A 19,357-nucleotide genomic window follows, 5' to 3' on the forward strand; every position below is an offset into this window, starting at 1 on the left:
GCCCCGTCTGCCTCGCAAGGTGCTTGTTGCAGGGAGGGGGAGAGGCGGTCCTGGGCCACTTTGACGCTCCTTAAAGCTAGAGAAAAGCGGGGTATAAATCAAAACCCTTCTCCTTTTCCCTACATCAGGAGAGGGCCAAATGCATCCAAAAAAGGAGGCCACAGCCATACACCGACTCGCCCCCACCCCCTTAAAACGGGAGCGGGACGGCAAGGTCATTTATTCAGCCATGCAAATGGGCTCCCCGCTTGCATCGGCCTGAACAAGCGGGGCGCAACCCTTTCCCACTGGCGCAGCCATTTCCCTAACACTGTACCCCTAAACGCCCTGGTCTGCACCCCTGGGGGCAGAGGGGAGGGGAGGGGGGCCACCGCTGGCTCTCCCCCCCGCGGCCGGCCTCACCGTAGGGCTGCCCGCCCAGCTCGTACTGCTGCATGCGGCAGACGGTGAACTCGTGGGCGGCCGAGGCGGGCGGCGGGCCCAGCAGCAGCAGCAGGACGGCCGGCAGCACCAGCAGGAAGCTGAGCGGCAGGCACGAGGCCTTCAGCAGCACCGAGCCCAGCACCTCCTCGCCCGCCTCTTCCAGCATCGCGGCGGCGGCGGCGGCGGCACCGACGAGGGAAGGCAGGCGGCGGCGGCGCGGCGACCCTCGCTCTCTCACACCATCGCCTCAGCCGGCGCGAGGCACGTCGGGAAATGGAGTCCGCCCCCCCCTCCCCCGGCTGTCGCGGCCCTGGCGCGCAAGGCATAGCGGGAGTTGGAGGCGGTTGTCCCGCAATGGACGATGGGGGAAAGGGGGCGGTGCCCGAGGAGCTGTCAAACTCCTCGGCGAGGAGGCCCTGCCGCAGGGGACGCCGGGAAGAGGTGGACGCAAGGCATGCTGGTCGCAGGGGAGGGGTTCACTCTTCCGTTTCACACCTATAATGTGGGGCAGGGGCCTGCCACCTGCGGCTTTCCAGATGTTCATGGACTACAGTTCCCATCAGCCCCTGCCAGCATGGCCAATTGTAGTCCATGAACATCTGGAGAGCCGCAGGTGGCAGACCTCTGATTGGGGAAGGCTTTGGTGTCGTCTTGCTGCTCTAAGGCACAGGTGTCAAACTCGCGGCCCTCCAGATGTTATGGCCTACAATTCCCATCATCCCCCGCCAGCATGATGCTGGCAGGGGATGATGGGAACTGTAGTCCATAACGCCTGGAGGGCCACGAGTTTGACACCTATGCTCTAAGGCCATCGTTTCAGTCTAAGCCAGGGGTGTCCAACTCTGGCCCTCCAGGTATTCATGGACTACAATTCCCATCAGCGGCTGCCAGTTTAGTGCTGGCAGGCGCTGATGGGAATCGTAGTCCGTGAACACCTGGCGGGCCAGAGCTGGACGGACACCCGTCATCTATTTTAAGCGATGCCAACGAACTGTGACAAGGGAGGTTTATTATGTAAAAGACATTCCATTGGGATGTTGGGAAATGTAGTCCCGTTATGGCATTCCTCCATTCCCCCCGCCCCCCTGTGGAAATGTGAGCTTTTTGCAAGTATCAAACTTTGAAATATTGGGATCCACCCCAAAGTGTTATTGGTGACTGAGGGTCCTCTGCACTATTGGACATGGGTAAAGTTGCAGACATTTTTATTTAGGGTTGCATTTGATTGATGTAGGCTTTTTTATTTTCAAAATTATTATTACTGGGAGCTTTGAATGGAGCCTTTGAATCTCTGACTTTTTACTTTTTCTAATTACTGCTTTTATTGTGTTTTTAAATTTTATTTTAATAACATTTCATTTAAGTTGAAAGCAGTCTTGACTTCCACAAAGGAGAAAGGTTTTTAACAAATGCATAAAAATAAGTTCCTTCCCCACCCCTTTCTCAACTTCTCTCTATTCCCACATTAATCTGAACCCATCGTCTCAGAAATGTAATTTTCTTTATTAAGGCCCTCTGGCACCTCCTGTTTCAGTTTTATCTCAAATAGTTCACCCAGCACTGGTTCAAAACCAAAATGATGAATAAAAATACTTTAAAAAATCAATTAATGTTAATATTCAAATATTAGAGTCGATGTGTTTCAAATGTGTTTATGAATTATGGTATGTGTATTATACAAAACTGAATAAGTTATGCATATTCTTCATGTTTATATTTATAATTAATGCCTGGGAATTTGTGTAAAATTGCTCCATATATTGGCAAACATGAAACAATTAAATTATAGTTCTTGCTTTCGTTTGAGATTTCCAGGGAAAAAGGATTACTTGGAGCTGGTGTGCTTGGTGACGGCTTTGGTCCCTTCGGTTGAAGTGGAAAAGTGGCCACGAAATCAAAGAATAAAAAGTTTTAAAAATCAATAAATGTTGGTATTCAAATAATATGGTCAATGTGTTTTAAGTGGTGTTTATGAATTATGGTATGTACGCCATATAAAACTGAATAAGTTATACATATTTTTCATGTTTATGTTTCATGTCTGGAATTTGTGTACCTATTATTGGCAATCATGAGCAAAGTGAAACAGGCACTTACCTGGGAACTCATATGCACTAGACCAGTGATGGCAAACCTTTTCAAGACCGAGTGCCCAAATTGCAACCCAAAACCCGCTTATTTATCGCAAAGTGCCAACATGGCATTTTAACCTAAATACTGAGGTTTTAGTTTAGAAAAAACGGTTGGCTCCGAGGCGTGCGTTACTCGGGAGTAAGCTTGGTGGTAGTCGGTGGCTTTGCTTTGAAGCAACCGTGTAACTCTTCCAACTGGTGAATCACGACCCTAGGAGGGTTTACTCAGAAGCAAGCCCTATTCCAGCAACTGAGCTTACTCCCAGGCAAAGGATCACGCTTTAGTTCTTCGCATGAAAATCAGTGGGGTTTAACAGCGCTTAACAGGGTTACCTACACTGCTTCCCCAAAACTAGGTCTTAAGTTTAATGCTAATAATTGAGCCCAGCGGCCCAGGCCAGCCTAGATGTGTGTGGAGGGGGAAGGCACGACTCTGCACATGCCCACAGAAAGGGCTCTGAGTGCCACCTCTGGCACCCATTACCCTGAGATTTGTAGAGATTCAAGGGAAACAGAAAACCCAGCTGTCACGATTTTAATGTTGGATTGTCATGAGTTCAGGTTTGTGTGGCTTTCAACTGAATGCTGAATCGGGGAGAGAAAGGCAGGAGAGCTGCGGTTGGTTTTTGTTAAGAGTATCTGGGAGAAAAAAAAGAGAGAGTGAGTGTTCTCTGTGTGAAAGATCTGAGATTGAGAGGCTGTGCTGAAACACAGAGCTCTGTGTGAGACTGAGGCTGATTCCGCATGGGCCAAAAACAGCGGTGTGAAAATGGTGTAAAAGGGTTTTAAACGGTGTAAAAGGGTTTATACTGTTTTCACACCGTTTTCACACCCCGCTGTTTTTGGCCCATGTGGAATCAGCCTGAGGGTCTGTCCTGAAACACAGAGAGAGAGCTCTGTGTGAGATTGAAAGTCTGTGCTGAACACAGAGAGTCTGTGTATGACAGAGAGATGGTCAGATTAAAAGGCTGTGCTGAACAGTGAGATTGAGAGCTCTGTGTGGAAAAGAGTTCTTTGTGAATAAGAGTTCTGTGTGGAAAAGAGTTCTTTGTGAATAAGAGTTCTGTGTGGAAAAGAGTTCTTTGTGAATAAGAGTTCTGTGTGGAAAAGAGTTCTTTGTGAATAAGAGTTCTGTGTGGAAAAGAGTTCTTTGTGAATAAGAGTTCTGTGTGGAAAAGAGTTCTTTGTGAATAAGAGTTCTGTGTGGAAAAGAGTTCTTTGTGAATAAGAGTTCTGTGTGGAAAAGAGTTCTTTGTGAATAAGAGTTCTGTGTGGAAAAGAGTTCTTTGTGAATAAGAGTTCTGTGTGGAAAAGAGTTCTGTCATATCTATGTGAGAAGAATTTTGGCTGTGTGGTTTTTTACAAGAGAGAACTCAGAGTGTCAAAACTCTCTCTGAGAAAAATGTCTGGCTCATTCCGCACACGCAGAATAATGTACTTTCAAACTGCTTTCAGTGCTCTTTGAAGCTGTGCGGAATAGCAAAATCCACTTGCAAACAGTTGTGGAAGTGGTTTGAAAACGCATTATTTTGCGTGTGCGGAAGGGGCCAGAGTCAGACAAGAGACAGAAGCTGTATAAGAGTGAAAGGGGTCAGAATGATTTTGGGCTGACTGGAAGTTATTTAAAAGTTGATGCCTCAGTTATATTTTATTTTATCTTTTGAAAATAATTTGCTTGGAACCTTGAAGTTACCTAGCAGTTATAAATAAAATCTTATTTTGGTTCATTGAAATGTTGGAAATTTCACCTGATTTTCCTTAGTATGTATAGGTATGCCATCCGTTTTCCTTACCTCTCATACACACTACCAAGAAAATAATAGAATAAAAGAGGAAATAAAAGGGTTTTGGAATTTTGTTCCTGGTGGCAGCATACCTGGAGAGAAGACAGTGAAATATAAAAAGGGGGAAAGCACATAACATTTGGGCGGCAGCATTAAGAGTGTCAAAATTCTCTCTGAGGGACACTGTCAGGAAAAAAACAACACAATTTGGTGGCAGTGGTGGGATAAGACATCCTAAGGGGGGGGGGGCACACAAACCATGTCTGACCATCCTATTAAATGAAAATATGAGAAGCGATTTGTCTGTTGTGATGCAAGCTACTATGGTACTGAGAAAGGATTTTGCCAGAATGCTTTTATAGGGCAAGTCCTCGCAGGTTGGAAAACCAAGGCCTTGCCTGCAAAACAGAAAGATGACCTTTGCAAGCTGGATGTTGCAACATTTATTTGCAACATACATCCTATTTACAGCAGCATTCAGAGGTGGGATCCAGCAGGTTCTCACAGGTTCCTGAGAGGAGGTTACTAATTATTTGTGTGTGCCGAGAGGGGGTTACTAATTGGTGATTTTGCCACGTGATTTTTGCCTTAGTTACGCCCCTCCTCTCAGCAATAGTGCGCAGAACTTGAAGCAGTCTAGCAGGAGGTGCACCAGCGTGCGTGGCAGCCAGCGTCTGTGTGCATTCGTTTCCCGCCCAAGGACCGGCGCAGGGGCTGCGTCCTTGCCCCAGCCCCGCCCAGGAATGCCCCGCCCCCAGAATGCCCGCCCCCGCCCCCATCATGCCCCGCCCAGCCCCATTGGCGCTACGCCACAGTTTGAATCCCACCACCATGGGAACCTGTTACTAAAATTTTTGGATCCCACCACTGGCAGCATTTATTAAAAAAAGTTTAAATAACAGCACCAGAATACTGCTCTAGGCATGCCTCCACGACAAATGTGCATGCCTGTAAGTGACTCTGATCAGTGGCTCCTTTAGGCCTGAAAAGAGACCCCATCTAGTGGAGAAAAAGATGGCTGGAGAAACCATAGACTTTCAGGAGTGGGGCAGCCCCTAAATAATTTCTGAAACTTCAAAGAACTCACAGCTGAGAACAGGAATATGCATATGTATCTTCACTGCAGAGATCAGCATATGACCCAGTGTAACTGCAGATTGGCTGCTGACAGTCGGGGCGGAGCGAGGGGGAACTGAGCCCAGGGCACGCACTTGCCCTGCGCCCCGCCCCCACCCTGCCCCGGAATGCCCCATCACACCTTTGCACCGGCACACGCCTGGGTCAATGCGGCCCACCCCTATCCCGTTGGTGCTACGCCACTGCTGACAGTAATGCACCCAAGCACTTCTGGGGGCCCTTCCACACATGCAGAAATTAATGCACTTTCAATCCATTTTCAATCCACTTTGCCGCTGTGCGGAATAGCAAAATCCACTTGCAAACAATTGTGAAAGAAGAAGAACAAGAAGAGGAAGAGGAGGAGGAGGAGGAGGAGTTTGGATTTATATCCCCCCTTTCTCTCCTGCAAGAGACTCAAAAGGGCTGACAATCTCCTTGCCCTTCCCCCCTCACAACAAACACCCTGTGAGGTAGGTGGGGTTGAGAGAGCTCCAGAAGCTGTGACTAGCCCAAGGTCGCCCAGCTGGCGTGTGTGGGAGTGCACAGGCTAATCTGAATTCCCCAGATAAGCCTCCACAGCTCAGGCGGCAGAGCTGGGAATCAAACCCGGTTCCTCCAGATTAGATACATGAGCTCTTAACCTCCTACGCCACTGCTGAAAAGTGTATTATTCTGTATTATTCTGCATGTGTGGAAGGGGCCTAGGTTTGGTCAGTAAACTCACACTGTTCAAAAAAAACAAAATAGAGCTTTATTTTTTAAAAAAATTAGAAAGAGGTTTAAAGTAAAAACAAATACAGCTCTGCAATGACAGCGCACAGAGAACGACAGAGCTAACTTACTAACAACTTATTGAAGTTCTACAGTAGCATAGTTTTCTCTTGAGGCTTTCAGGTTTCAGAGAAAGTGCATTTATTTCTGACAGCAAAGGGGCGGGGGGGGGGAGGAAATCCTCTAACTGTTGCTGTAACTACCCTTATGGTAAATGCTAGACATAACTTCCTGACCTTCACAATTAATCATAGTAATCTTTCAGGGACAGAGTGAGTTGACCCCTCCCAACAGGAATGAGCAGGTTATCCTTTTTGCAGTTGATACCAAATTAGGAGGGGTAGCTAATTCCTTGGAGGACAGGGGCAGGATTCAAAATGATCTGGACAAATTGGAGAGCTGGGCCAAAACAAACAAAATGAACTTCAACAGAGATAAATGTAAGAGTCTACACTTAGGCAGAAAAAAATTAAATGCACAGAAATGGGATGGGTAACACCTGGTTTGACAACAGTACACATGAAAAGGATCTGGGAGTCTTAGTGGACCACAAACTGAACATGAGTCAGCAGTGTGACGTGGCAGCCAAGAAAGCCAATGCAATTCTGGGATGCATCAATAAGAGTATAGTGCCTAGATCAAGGGGAATAATTGTACCTCTCTATTCTGCATTGGTTAGACCTCACCTGGAATATTGTGTACAGTTCTGGGCACCGCAATTCCAGAAGGATATTGACAAGCTAAAACGTGTCCAGAGGTGGGCAACCAAAATGGTAAAAGGTCTGGAATCCATGCCCTACGAAGAGAGACTTAGGAAGCTGTGGATGTTTAGTCTGGAGAAGCGAAAGTTAAGGGGGGACATGATAGCTATGTTTAAATATTTGAAGGGATGTCCTGTCGAAGAGCAAGCAAGCTTGTTTTCTGCTGCCTCAGAGACTAGGACACGGAGCAATGGATTCAAGGTGCAGGAAAAGAGATTCCAACTAAACATTAGGAAGAACTTCCTGACCGTCAGGGCTGTTCAACAGTAGAATTCACTGCCTCGGAGAGTGGTGGAGTCTCCTCCTTTGGAGGTTTTTAAACAGAAGCTGGATGAACCTGTGATTGGTGTTTGGAATATGCTGCCACAGGAGGTGGTGATGGCCACTAACCTGGATAGCTTTAAAAAGGGCTTGGACAGATTTATGGAGAAGAAGTCAATCTATGGCTACCAATCTTGATCCTCCTTGATCTGAGATTGCAAATGCCTTAGCAGACCAGGTGCTCGGGAGCAACAGCCGCAGCAGAAGGCCATTGCTTTCACCTCCTGCATGTGAGCTTCCAAAGGCACCTGGTGGGCCACTGCGAGTAGCAGAGTACTGGACTAGATGGACTCTGGTCGGATCCAGCAGGCTAGTTCTTATGTTCTTAACCTATGTCGGCAGTGCTTTGATTGTGTGTTCCTGCATTGCAGGGGAGTGGACTTGATGGCCCTTGGGGGTCTCTTCCAACTCTATGATTCGATGATCCCCGCTCACTTGAAAGCCGCCAGCTACAACGGATGTTCCAATTAAGCTAACCTGAGAATTCATTCTTGAGATAAACGGTGAGCGGGGGTGCAGGTAAAAGGCACTCCACACCTGCAGAACCTGAAAAATTCCTCCGAACTGGAGGGGTATCTTATTTTGAAACTCAACATTGTTCTGGAAACTTGCCCCCCTGCCTTCTTAAAAACCCACAAGATAATTCCTGACTAACAGATGTAGCAATTGGGGCTATATTTGTTCCATCACTTTCAGAAAGTAGAATGAAAAAGCTGTTGTGACATCGGTGGAGTAATTCTTCCCCTCCCCCCTCTCTCTATTTGCATTTTGGAACATTTCAACCTACGCACAGACAGCGGGGCCGTCGCAAACCATTGCTTCAGTACAACAGTTGCCCAGGCCGGCAATTTTGCAACAGCAGAGCCAGATTCTCTTTGTTCTCCCTGATTGAGGTGAGAAGAGAATCAAACCTACCACTTATGGAAAGGCCTGCCCTCTCCCAAATCACATTTCCGTGTGCAACCTATCTGTTCTTCATAGGGCCACGCACAAAAAATTCACTCTAGCTCTATTCCCTGGTGACTCTCAAATTTTGCCAGGGTTTTTTTAAAAAATATCATCTACATCTTCCTCTCCCCGCCCAACCTTTAACTAATGGGCATATGTGTAGTGATAAAACCCTAGCAACCCTTATGCCGTCAATCATACATTTTAGTATGTGCAAAGGTAAAGTTTCCCCTTCAGTTGTGTTCAACCCTGGGGTACCACTGCAAGCAGTGATTTCATAGGCATGCGTCTTTTGCAGGGTAGTTTGCCATTGCTTTCCCCAGCTATTCTTTACCCCCTAGCTATGAGCTAGGTACTCATTTACTGACCAAGGAATGAATGGATGGCTGAGTTGACCATGAGCCAGCTGCCAGGATATCTGACCCACAGGGGGCTCAAACTCCTGACCATGTGAGTGGCAGTGCAAGCACTTAACCACTACACCACGCGGCTCTGTTTTAGTATGCGTAACACTGTACAAAATAGTTTTTTGTTTGTGTTTTTAAAATCAGAACAAGGAAGGATTTGTTTCTGCTTTGGCCCAGGTGGGGGTTAGGGTTAGGGTTAGGGAGGGTTAGGGTTAGGGAGAATCTTATGTACATAACTGCCATGAAGTCACAACCAACCAACAAGGGGCTTTCAAGGCAAGTGAGAAGCAGAGGTGGTTTGCCATCACCTTCTCCTGCAGAGGTTTCCTTGGTGGTCTTCCTTCCAACTCCCTCCCCTCGTCTTTTCTAATCCTTCCCCTTCCTTCCCTGCTTCCCCCCCATCTTTTCCCCTCCCCCTTTCCCCTGCCTGTCATATTAGAAATCACGCTGGTGATTGATGGGGTGAGAGTTTGAGTTTTTGGTTCTTAAAAGGGGGGTTCCCTGTGGAGACATCTTTATTCATAACAACTGGAAAGCCCGATGACACCAGTGTGGTAGGTCTTAAGGTAGATTTTATTATTACAGTTTTAATTTTACTAAGGTGCTGATTATGAGACTGGAATTTCATTTTTATACTATTATATTGTATTACATTATTGCTGTTCGCCACCCTGAGCCTGGCTTGCCGGGGGTAGGGTGGGATAGAAATTTAAAATACAGAAAAGTAAAAAGTACCGACTCTGCTTCTGAGTTCTGACGGAATTTGGCTATACTCAGGGGCACAGCTAGGGAAAATGGAGCCTGGGGCAGACTCTGAGTTTCCCCCCCCCCCATGGGCCCATGCGCCGCTGCCCCCTCACACCCCTTGATTTTCCGCCCCCCACTTGACCCCAATGTCGGCTGCTGCCATGTGGAAGCTACGCCACCGGCTATACCACACAGCTTTCCCTCCTGGGGGAAAAATATGGAAGAGGAAAATTACAAAAGCATTGCTACCTATTAAGGAGCAGCAGTGGCGTAGGAGGTTAAGAGCTCGTGTATCTAATCTGGAGGAACCGGGTTTGATTCTCCGCTCTGTCACCTGAGCTGTGGAGGCTTATCTGGGGAATTCAGATTAGCCTGTACACTAAGGTGACCAGAATTTTAAAAAAAGCGGGGTGCGTGCTAAGGCTGGCTGCGTGCTTGTAGCGCTTACACAAGCCGAGCTGGGCATTGAGACAGGAAGCTTCCCAGAAGGCACTGGGGCGCTTCCCTGTCTTCTGCCCGGGGAGCGCCGACGCAAAAGGCAGCGCGGGAGCACGCTGCCTTTTTGGCGCCTTTTGCGCGGCGCTTCCCGGGCAGGAGACAGGGAAGCGCCCCAGAAGGCACCGCGGCTGCCGCAGTGCCTTCTCGGGAGCTTCCCTGTCTCCTGCCCGGAAGCGCCACGCAAAAGGCAGTGTGCTCCTGCGGCCGTGCGTGCGCGGCCGCAGGAGCACATTTCCCAACCCGGGACATTACTGAAGCCCGGCGGGACGCGGGACACGTCACGCAAAAGCGTGAGTGTCCCGCGAAAAGCGTGACAGATGGTCACCTTACTGTACACTCCCACACACGTCAGCTGGGTGACCTTGGGCTAGTCACGGCTTCTCGGAGCTCTCTCAGCCCCACCTACCTCACAGGGTTTTTGTTGTGAGGGGGGAAGGGCAAGGAGATTGTCAGCCCCTTTGAGTCTCCTGAAGGAGAGAAAGGGGGGATATAAATCCAAACTCTTCTTCTTCTAATCAATGCTGCCAGCTTTGTTGAGCTGAAATGTTGTAGGTTTAGTGTCCAAGAGTCAGAGACTGTGAGCCCTGGAGACATTTTGTAATCTTTGCTTTATTTACAAGCATACAGGTAGAACATGGGAACTCCTTCAGCAGGGAGCATCTCTACCAACGGAGTGTCTTATCCGGAGAGAAGAATGTTTGGCTCCAGCTGTCTCTTCTCCAGTTCTGGAGGGGGTTTGTTGCTTAAATGCCTAATAAAGGTTGTTGTGTTGTTGTGGGTTTGTTGCTTGTGCCAGCAGAACCGTCACCGCGCCTATGTAGAATGTCCATTCAGGAAAATAATTCAGTCAATAAAAAGGTAACATGCTTGGATTTAATACTGTGGGGTAAAACCAGAGCAATTGAGTGGCCAAGGTTAGAAATACCTGTGCGTGTTTTTCACTGAGCGATATAAGTACGCAACCAACTATGACCCTAGTGGTAATAAAACCAGAACTGTTCTGTTTTAGTGAACCACTTGTTATCATGGGTCAGTAGCAAAGCGAGTCTTACTTACGCACACACACACACTCTCTCTCTCACACACACACAGAGGTGGGTTCCAGCAGGTTCTCACCAGTTCCCGAGAGTGGGTTACTAATTATTTGTGTGTGCCGAGAGGGGGTTACTAATTGGGTCCGCTTTTCCATCTCCACGCCCTCGCCTCCCCGAGAGGCCTACTGCCTTTGAACGTGAAGGTTCCATATAGCCATTGCGACTAATAACGTAACTCCCTGAACTGGGTTCATCCCTTCCAGGTACTGCCATTCATGGATTCTCAGCCTTTCGTGCCTTTTATCTCACCAGTCTCCATCAAAGAACCTGTGTGTTTCACCATTGCTGTGTTGGGGCATTTTCTATAATGTGATGATGATTTAGAAATGACCTGGTGCAAAAACATTTGGGGGGGTCATGGTGGGGTGGCTGCCTTTGGGGGGGGGGCATCCAACTCAGGTTTTGCCCAGGACTCAGGTTTGCCTAGGTACACCTCTGCCCCCTTTGCTGAGGGGGGGGCTGGCAAGGGAACCTGTTACTAAAATTTTTGGATCCCACCACTGCACACACACACACCTGCAGAAAGGGCACTGTAAATATAGGACACTTTAATCATTATCATGAGAGTATTCTAATTATTAAAATTAATCCCAAATTCAATGGCTTGATTCAGGCACCACACACAGCCCTAGTTTAACTATGGTCAGTTTTTAAAACCCTAACTTAGCTTGCCGATCCTCGACAAGTGCTGATTTTACCACCTTGGCTGTCTCCCCACACACCCCACCTGAAATGAGCGCTGTAACAAGGCAGGGAACAAGCAGGGATCGAACCAGAATTTGCATGTTGTGCAAAACTGCAGTTAAGAGCAACTGTGTTTAATCCACTGACTTCAAACTGCGGTTTCAGGTTCTTGCTTGACGTACCCTCCCTAGCTGCAGTTAGTCGAGTGACTTGTATTTGGACCATCTTACTAACCTCGGCTTGGTGCCGTGCCTCAAGCAAGTTTATGGTTCAAATCAGACATTGTGTTGTGCCTTGTTTTTATGCTAATTTAGCATTTGAAAATCCATCTCCCGGTTCAAGATTTCATATGTTTAGGCACGACAGGACATTAAGATCTACTGTCATTTGCATCTCCTCGGATCTCCAAAGGCCTCAGGAAATCAGTGGCGTAACTAGGCAAACTGGAGCCCTGGGCAAAACCTGAGTTTGATGCCCCCCAGGCGCGTGCCCAATGCAATGCGCACACACACCCCTTGTAGCTACGCCCAGTGGTGTATCTAGGCAAACTGGAGTTTGTCGCCCCCCCATGGGCAGCTACCCTCCCCCACTGTGACCAAGAAATGATTTTTTACACCAGGTTGTTTCAAAGTCACCATCACATTATAGAACATGCCCCAACTCACAAATCTGAGCACAGCAATAAGCCATGCCACACAGCAGAAATAATTTTTTGAAAAAAATTTCAAAATGCTTTCAAAATGTTTTATTACTGCTATGAAAACATTTTATGGTGTTGTATCCAGTACCCCCAATTGGGGGAAACACCATCACTTTCAGTGTTTTAAAGGAGAATCTGGGCTCCCTAGTTTAAACAAGTGATGCTGGAATCCACCCCCAAACAGCATCATTTTCAATGGTGTTTAAACTAGGGAGCCCAGATTCTCCTCTTAAATCCACCTTGAAGGGAGAATCTGGGGTTCCCAGTTTAAACAACATTGGAAGTGATGCTATTTTGGGGTTGATTCTCCCCCACCCTGAAACAGCATCACTTGCAATGTTTAAACTGGGGACCTCAGATTCTCCCTTTAAATCCATGTCAAAGGCAGGGGGATTTAAAAGGAAAATATGGGGAAATTTGGGAGGTGCCTGCTGGCAGGGGTGCAATTGTTAAGCTAGCAGCACCAAACTTTCAGGGTATCTTTAGGAGACTTCCCTAATGATACCACCCAGGTTTGGTGACGTTTGGTTCAGGGGGTCCAAAGTTATCGACCCTCAAAGGTGTAGCCTCATCTCCTATTAGCTTCCATTGGAAACAATGGGGGATGGGGCACCCCTTTTGGGAGTCCATAACTTTGGACTCCCTGAACCAAACCTTACCAAACCTGGGTGATAGTATCAGGAGAGTCTCCCAAAACATCCCTGAAAGTTTGGTGCTGCTAGCCTAAAAACCGCGCCCTGTGCAGGCCAAAAATGGAAAAACACTGAAAATACAAAAAATCCCACAAACAAACCTGCGCCCCCCACAGGGCTGCGCCCAGGGCAACTGCCCACTTTGCCCAATGGGAGGAACGCCTCTGCAGGAAATTGCCCAATAGCTGCCACAACAGCTTGTGAATTTGCCCCTTATACCAAGTTTGTTAGCATAGGTAGGCTATGATTTGCAAACTCACTTGGCCTGTGATGCTGAATAGCCAGCCAAGCATAACTCATGGATGTCTATCTGCCTGGAGGTCCCACTAACCTTAGTGGGGGCAGCAGTGGCATAGCGGTTAAGAGCAGGTGCACTCTAATCTGGAGAACCGGGTTTGATTCCCCACTCTACCCCTTGAGCTATGGAGGCTTATCTGGGGAACTAGATTAGCCTGTGCACTCCAACACACGCCAGCTGGGTGACCTTGGGCTAGTCACAGTTCTTCTGAGCTCTCTCAGCCCCACCCAACTCACAGGATGTTTGTTGTGAGGGGAGGGAGGGAAAGGAGATTGTAAGCCCCTTTGAGTCTCCTTACAGGAGAGAAAAGGGGGATATAAATCCAACTCTTCTTCTTCTTAGTTAATGGTTCCCTGGCTCTGGTTTAGTATAACTTCACGCAAAGTGTGATTGGTGTTTGGAATATGCTGCCACAGGAGGTGGTGATGGCCACTAACCTAGATAGCTTTAAAAGGGGCTTGGACAGATTTATGGAGGAGAAGTCGATTTATGGCTACCAATCTTGATCCTCTTTGATCTGAGATTGCAAAGGCCTAAACAGTCCAGGTGCTTGGAAGCAGCAGCATCCGCAGAAGGCCCTTGCTTTCACATCCTGCATGTGAGCTCCCAAAGGCACCTGGTGGGCCACTGCGAGTAGCAGAGTGCTGGACTAGATGGACTCTGGTCTGATCCAGCAGGCTCTTTCTGATGTTCTTAACTTATAAACCGCATATGCTAAGCTAGGCTGCAGGCCGGCGTCTCAGGTTACCACAAGTTGTCTTGCCTGGTGGGAGGCAGTCAGTCAAGCGTCCGAGAGCTCCAAGTCAGAAACAGTGTCAACAAACCAGGAAACCAAGTCAAGTTACCAGAACCAGAACCCAAGAGTCTTTCCTACAAGATCAGAGCCCAAGGGGCATGTCCAGAGGTCAGAGTCCACTGAATTCTCCTCAGTGAGTGGAAGCGAGGCAGCAGTCAAGGAACACGGTTGCATTCACGTTTGCGTGTCTCACAAACAGCTCTGTTATAGGTCCCCACAGGAGACTATGCCTCATCCTGTGAGGACTCAGTCCCTTCCGGACCAAACAGGCACCCCCATTCAGAAACTGAGCACTGTGTCTTTTTGTCTGCAGTATCCTTCAGCATTGCTGTACACTTTGGTCGGCCTGCTCAGGTGAGCTAATTGCCTAAAGATCCTCAGCTATTGCAGAGTCAGGAAAACAGAGCTTTGGAGTCCTGGCTAGCCCAGTGTTCAAGACCACCCTACTGGGGGTCTAGATGCCCTGAGCTACCCACTGCTAGGGTTCTGGTGGGACTGAACTCTCCTGACCTAGCTCTTCCTCTAAGGACTCCTCACCCGCCACGATGCCAGCCGTATGTATTGGTGAAACTGGAATATCCTGTGGTTCAAGGTTGTATTTACTGAATTTGAAACCCAATCTATATATATAAAAATCTAAAAGTGTGTTTGTCCCTGTGTGTGGCCCTTTAAGAACCCAGGGAGCTGGCCTCGATCTCAGCGCCTCACCACGCTGCCTCTGCTGCCTGACTGGGATAGCCTGCTTGCCCCAGTTCTGCCTTACCCAAGCCAGGACTGTACGTGTCAACCAGCCTCATGGATAGCGGGATTCGCACTCTGAACAATTCTGTTGTGGAATGGAAAGGGTTACCTTATACTAAAAAAACAAGACAGCACCATATAACGATGTGCATTGAAAAGGGAAAGAGGGATTCCATTTGACCACCCCAAAAGGCTATGCTGGGGATCATTGGACCTGCGTTGACATCTGTGTGGGTTGCGGATTGTGATGAGAAGGACAATTGCCACAGCAATGCGTGGCCGGGCCCGCTAGTTGAATATATGAAAGCAACACCCAAAGGAAGACACTACAAGAATGGGAATAGCCTTGCTACTGGCCGAATCTCTGACTGATGACCCATTTCTGGCTGTTCCCCACCCTCATCCAAAGTCACGCCAGAAGTACTCGCAAAAGCATGTGTGAGGCAATAGGAAGTGTGTCAGGACAAGAAATCTTGCCCCGACGCGCCTCCTCTCTGGGCACACCACAAAAATGAAGTGCATCAGGACAAGACTTCCTGCATCAGGACAAGACTTCCTGCATCAGGACAAGTGCATCAGGACAAGACTTCAGTGACATTTCCAATCCCACCATGTGTCCCAGCATGGTGGGTAACCGCCCTCCTCGTTTCCTTCTCAATCATCTGCAGGAACATACGTTCTTAGCTTTTTTAAGGTGAACCGTGAAGTCTTGCTGAGGTCCAGAACAGTCGAGATTCCAGTTCACAGAGCCTTTCCCGTTTTTATTCAGCCTTTCCTCTTGGGATTCCGGACAATGTATGTGGCTTTCCTCCCCTTTCGTCTGCTCTGACGCGTCATCCGGCGGCAGAGTGCTCATCACGCTGGAATTGCTGGAGAGGGGTTCTCTCGCCCTCCTCGTGTCGAGGGCCTTGCAGTTTCGCAAGCTTTCTTGCCGTTTCAAGGACTCCGTGCCCGTGGAGGAACCCGATGGGATATCGGCGACGGAAAGGCATTCTCCGGGGCAGCAGCAGAAGAGCAAGTTCATGACCGCTCTCCTCACTTCCTGACTCCTGAAGGCGTAGATGATGGGGTTGACGAGCGAGTTGGCCACCGCCAAAGTCAAAGCCCAGTCCAAATGTTTGTGGAGCTTCCAGCTCCCGGTTTCGGAAAAGAAGTCGATCAGGAGGAGGATGAAGAGGGGGATCCAGCAAACGAGAAAAGCGAAAAGGATGATCAACACTGTGGTCAGCAGCTGCAGCGACTTCTTGCGGCCACACCTGGAGGTCACTTGCAAGGCGCTCCTTTGGACCTGGCGATAGATGGAGACGTACAGCGCCACAATTCCCACCAAGATAACGATGAACATGACCACTGAGGTTAGGATGTAGTTCCTGGAGTACAAGGGAAGCAGCGAGGAACATCTGGGCAAATCGCAGGCGCAGTTCCAGCCCAGCAGAGGCAGCAAGCCCATGACGATGGCGAGGACCCAACAGAATATTAAGAGGCGTCTCAGGCGGGCCTTCTTTCGGGACTCGGTCTCCGCAATGGACCTCACCATGGTGCTGTAGCGCTCGATCGCCGTCACTAACAGGCTAAAGGTGGAGGCTGCCAGGGCGACAAAGAGGACCCCTTCTCGGAGGAACCACATTGTGGGGGACAAGCGGAAGGTCCTGCTGCCGGACAGACAGAGATTGACGATATAGGCCACCCCTGTCACCAGGTCGCTGAGCGTGATGCTCGCGATGCACGAGTAGACCCACCGGCGGTCTTGCAGCTTTCGAACGATGGCCGTGAGCACAAGAAGGTTCACCATGACAATCAGGCAGCCAGCGACAAGAAAGATCACCTTCAGAGTGGCCATGTTGTCCTCCTGGGGCCGCCGTCCGTCCATCCTCCCCGTGAGATTGTAATGGTGCAAGATGAGTTTGCCGTTATCTGTGGCGGCATAGTGAAGGCAGAGGTCCCTGCCACGGACCAAACCGAGCTGGGCATCCGGGAAATCTGTGGGAAGAGTTGAAGGCAGGGAGGAAGAGGATGCCGAGAGAAGCCCCGGGTCAGTCATCTTCGTGAAAACTGAACCGTCCGAGGGATCGGAATGGAACCGGATTATTATTGCATGAAGGACAGATGTCGGAGTGAAAGGGAAGGTCAAGGCAGTAACTGTCTTAGCCTCTGACAAAAGAAATCCAGCTCTCGCCACAAAATGGCAACAGTGACCAGTGGTATGAGCTGGTGTAAGCCCAGAGGTTCATTGATGTACACCTGGGGAATGGGAACCAACAGCGTAAACACTGTAATCCCTCGCGCCCGTTGCGGCAGAATCAGCACGGTTGTTTCCACTGAGCAAGTCACAGCTCCCCAAAAGATGGAGGATCAAAGCTCCGCAGCTGCTCACGGTTCTGCAAAAGAGAGCAAAGAAAAAGGGGTAAACAAAGACGGTTCTCAAAGTGGTAAGAGGTCACCTGAGGGCACCGTTTCCTGTTGTTGAAGATTTCTTCCGCTCGTGGCATCATCTCTGCCAACGCCTGGTTTGTTTTTTTTAGGGAGGGCAGCGCAAATGTGTAGTGAAAAGCAGCTGATTTACATTTCTGATTCTTCTCCAAATCAATGCATGTGGAAGATTATTTGCACCCAAGTTCAAGGACGAGGGGGTTGGAGAGATATTTTCTGCAAGATTACAGACGAGTACTGGATTCTGCAGAACCCGCTCTTTCATACACCAGCACATTTTGAGATTTCGGGCTGTTTCACTTGTCTTGAAATGGGTTTGAGCACATTCCAACAGCTTAAGGGAGTTGGAACCTGGATATTTAAACAACCATGTAGCTCCCATACATCTCTGTCAGAAGTCTGTTTGGACTGAGTTGTTTGTAATCTGCGTTTACTTACTATAGCGCACGATTCCCGTATTGCACGAAGTACATTTTTCTTGGGTGCTGTGTGGTTTCCGGGCTGTATGGCCATGTTCTAGTACAAGGGTCTGCAACCTGCGGCTCTCCAGATGTTCATGGACTACAAATCCCACCAGCCAATTGGCCATGCTGGCAGGGGCTGATGGAATTGTAGTCCATGAACATCTGGAGAGCCACAGGTTGCAGACCCCTGTTCTAGTAGCATTTTCTCCTGACATTTCGCCTGCATCCGTGGCTGGCATTGTAGTAGCCTGGCCTTTGATCCCTTTGATAGCAATCAAAGGGATCAAAAGGCCAGGCTACTACAATGCAGATGCCCTCACTAATGGATTGTGCTATCTTTATGGTTACTCACATGCTAAATGGCTGGATCCCACCTATCTCATGCAAATCAAGCTTATTTGTACCCTTTACACTTGTTAACAGGCAAATAGTTCTTTCTCCCACCCTGGACATTCCACAGGTATATATACTCCACTTGCTTTACTGCCATCAGATCCTCTGAAGAGGCCAGCCACAGATGCAGGCAAAACATCAGGAGAAACAGAACTAATAGAAATAGTGCTAATAAAACACGGCCAAACAGTCCGGAAACCCCACAACACACCGGTGATTCCGGCCGTGAAAGCCTTCGACAATATATTTGTATTCCCTCTTGTGCATTGCTGGTTCCAACACATTAAGTTAAGCATACCCCGTCAGGGTAAATTTAAATATTATTCCTGTTTGCACATAGAAGCTAGTTGCCTTCCTGATTTGGGACATTTCAGCATAAAATATAGAGCATTTTGTAAAATAATGGAGTTAGGAAGGACACACACACACACCCCACTCCTGCCAAGACCTTCTAGATCAATCCCTTCCTCCAACACAGGATTATAAACTGAGATTCGGTCCCAAAGTCCTTCCAATGAGCCTCTTTGCCAGGTGATCTATAACATAAACATTTACAGAAACCAAAATTTGATAATATAGTCAGCAGTGGCGTAGTGGTGAAGAGCAGGTGCATTCTAATCTGGAGGAACCGGGTTTGATTCCCTGTTCTGCCGCTTGAGCTGTGGAGGCTTATCTGGTGAACCAGATTAGCTTGTGCACTCCAACACATGCCACCTGGGTGACTTTGGGCTAGTCACAGTTTTTAAGAGCTCTCTCAGCCCCACCCACCTCACAGGGTGTATGTTGTGAGGGGGGGAAGGGCAAGGAGATTGTCAGCCCCTTTGAGTCTCCTACAGGAGAGAAAGGGGGGATATAAATCCAAACTCTTCTTCTTCTTCCTCTGAAAAACAGCCACAGGGGGGTCTTTCAACCCACCTCCCTCCAGAAGTGACCAGCAACGCAGCCTCAGTTTGCCACTCCAGCTCATCGTGAACAACGCACATCCTTTCTCCACAGAGCGTTGCACTTCCCCTGGGAGGGTGGTGACCAATGAATGGGGGGCACGCTGAGGAGCTTGCCCCACCGTCAATCCCCCCCCCTTTCTCACTGCTTCAGGTGGGAGGTTTAAGAGAAAGCAAAAGATTGGTGAAAGAGGAGAAAAAGAAGGCAGGGGC

General features: G+C 48.6%; 2 protein-coding genes across 2 annotated transcripts in view; both read right to left on the reverse strand.

Moving 5' to 3' along the window:
- The window catches only part of NCLN (nicalin), a 36,849-nt gene extending 36,144 nt beyond the window's left edge, over positions 1-705 (reverse strand). Inside the window, 1 exon segment of the mRNA XM_048497532.1 lies at positions 403-705. Coding sequence (XP_048353489.1) covers positions 403-589 — 187 coding nt within the window. The 5' untranslated portion in view covers positions 590-705.
- Positions 671-16,957, reverse strand: S1PR4 (sphingosine-1-phosphate receptor 4). Its single transcript, XM_048497759.1, has 4 exons — positions 15,593-16,957; positions 13,342-13,412; positions 9,862-9,995; positions 671-918 (listed from the first exon to the last, which is right to left on the reverse strand). Exons 1-4 carry the CDS (start codon positions 16,955-16,957, stop codon positions 671-673), a joined length of 1,818 nt encoding a protein of 605 aa, XP_048353716.1.
- Between the last annotated feature and the right edge of the window lie 2,400 nt (positions 16,958-19,357).

Source organism: Sphaerodactylus townsendi, linkage group LG05, assembly GCF_021028975.2.
Source record: "Sphaerodactylus townsendi isolate TG3544 linkage group LG05, MPM_Stown_v2.3, whole genome shotgun sequence".
NCBI classification, from domain to species: domain Eukaryota; kingdom Metazoa; phylum Chordata; class Lepidosauria; order Squamata; family Sphaerodactylidae; genus Sphaerodactylus; species Sphaerodactylus townsendi.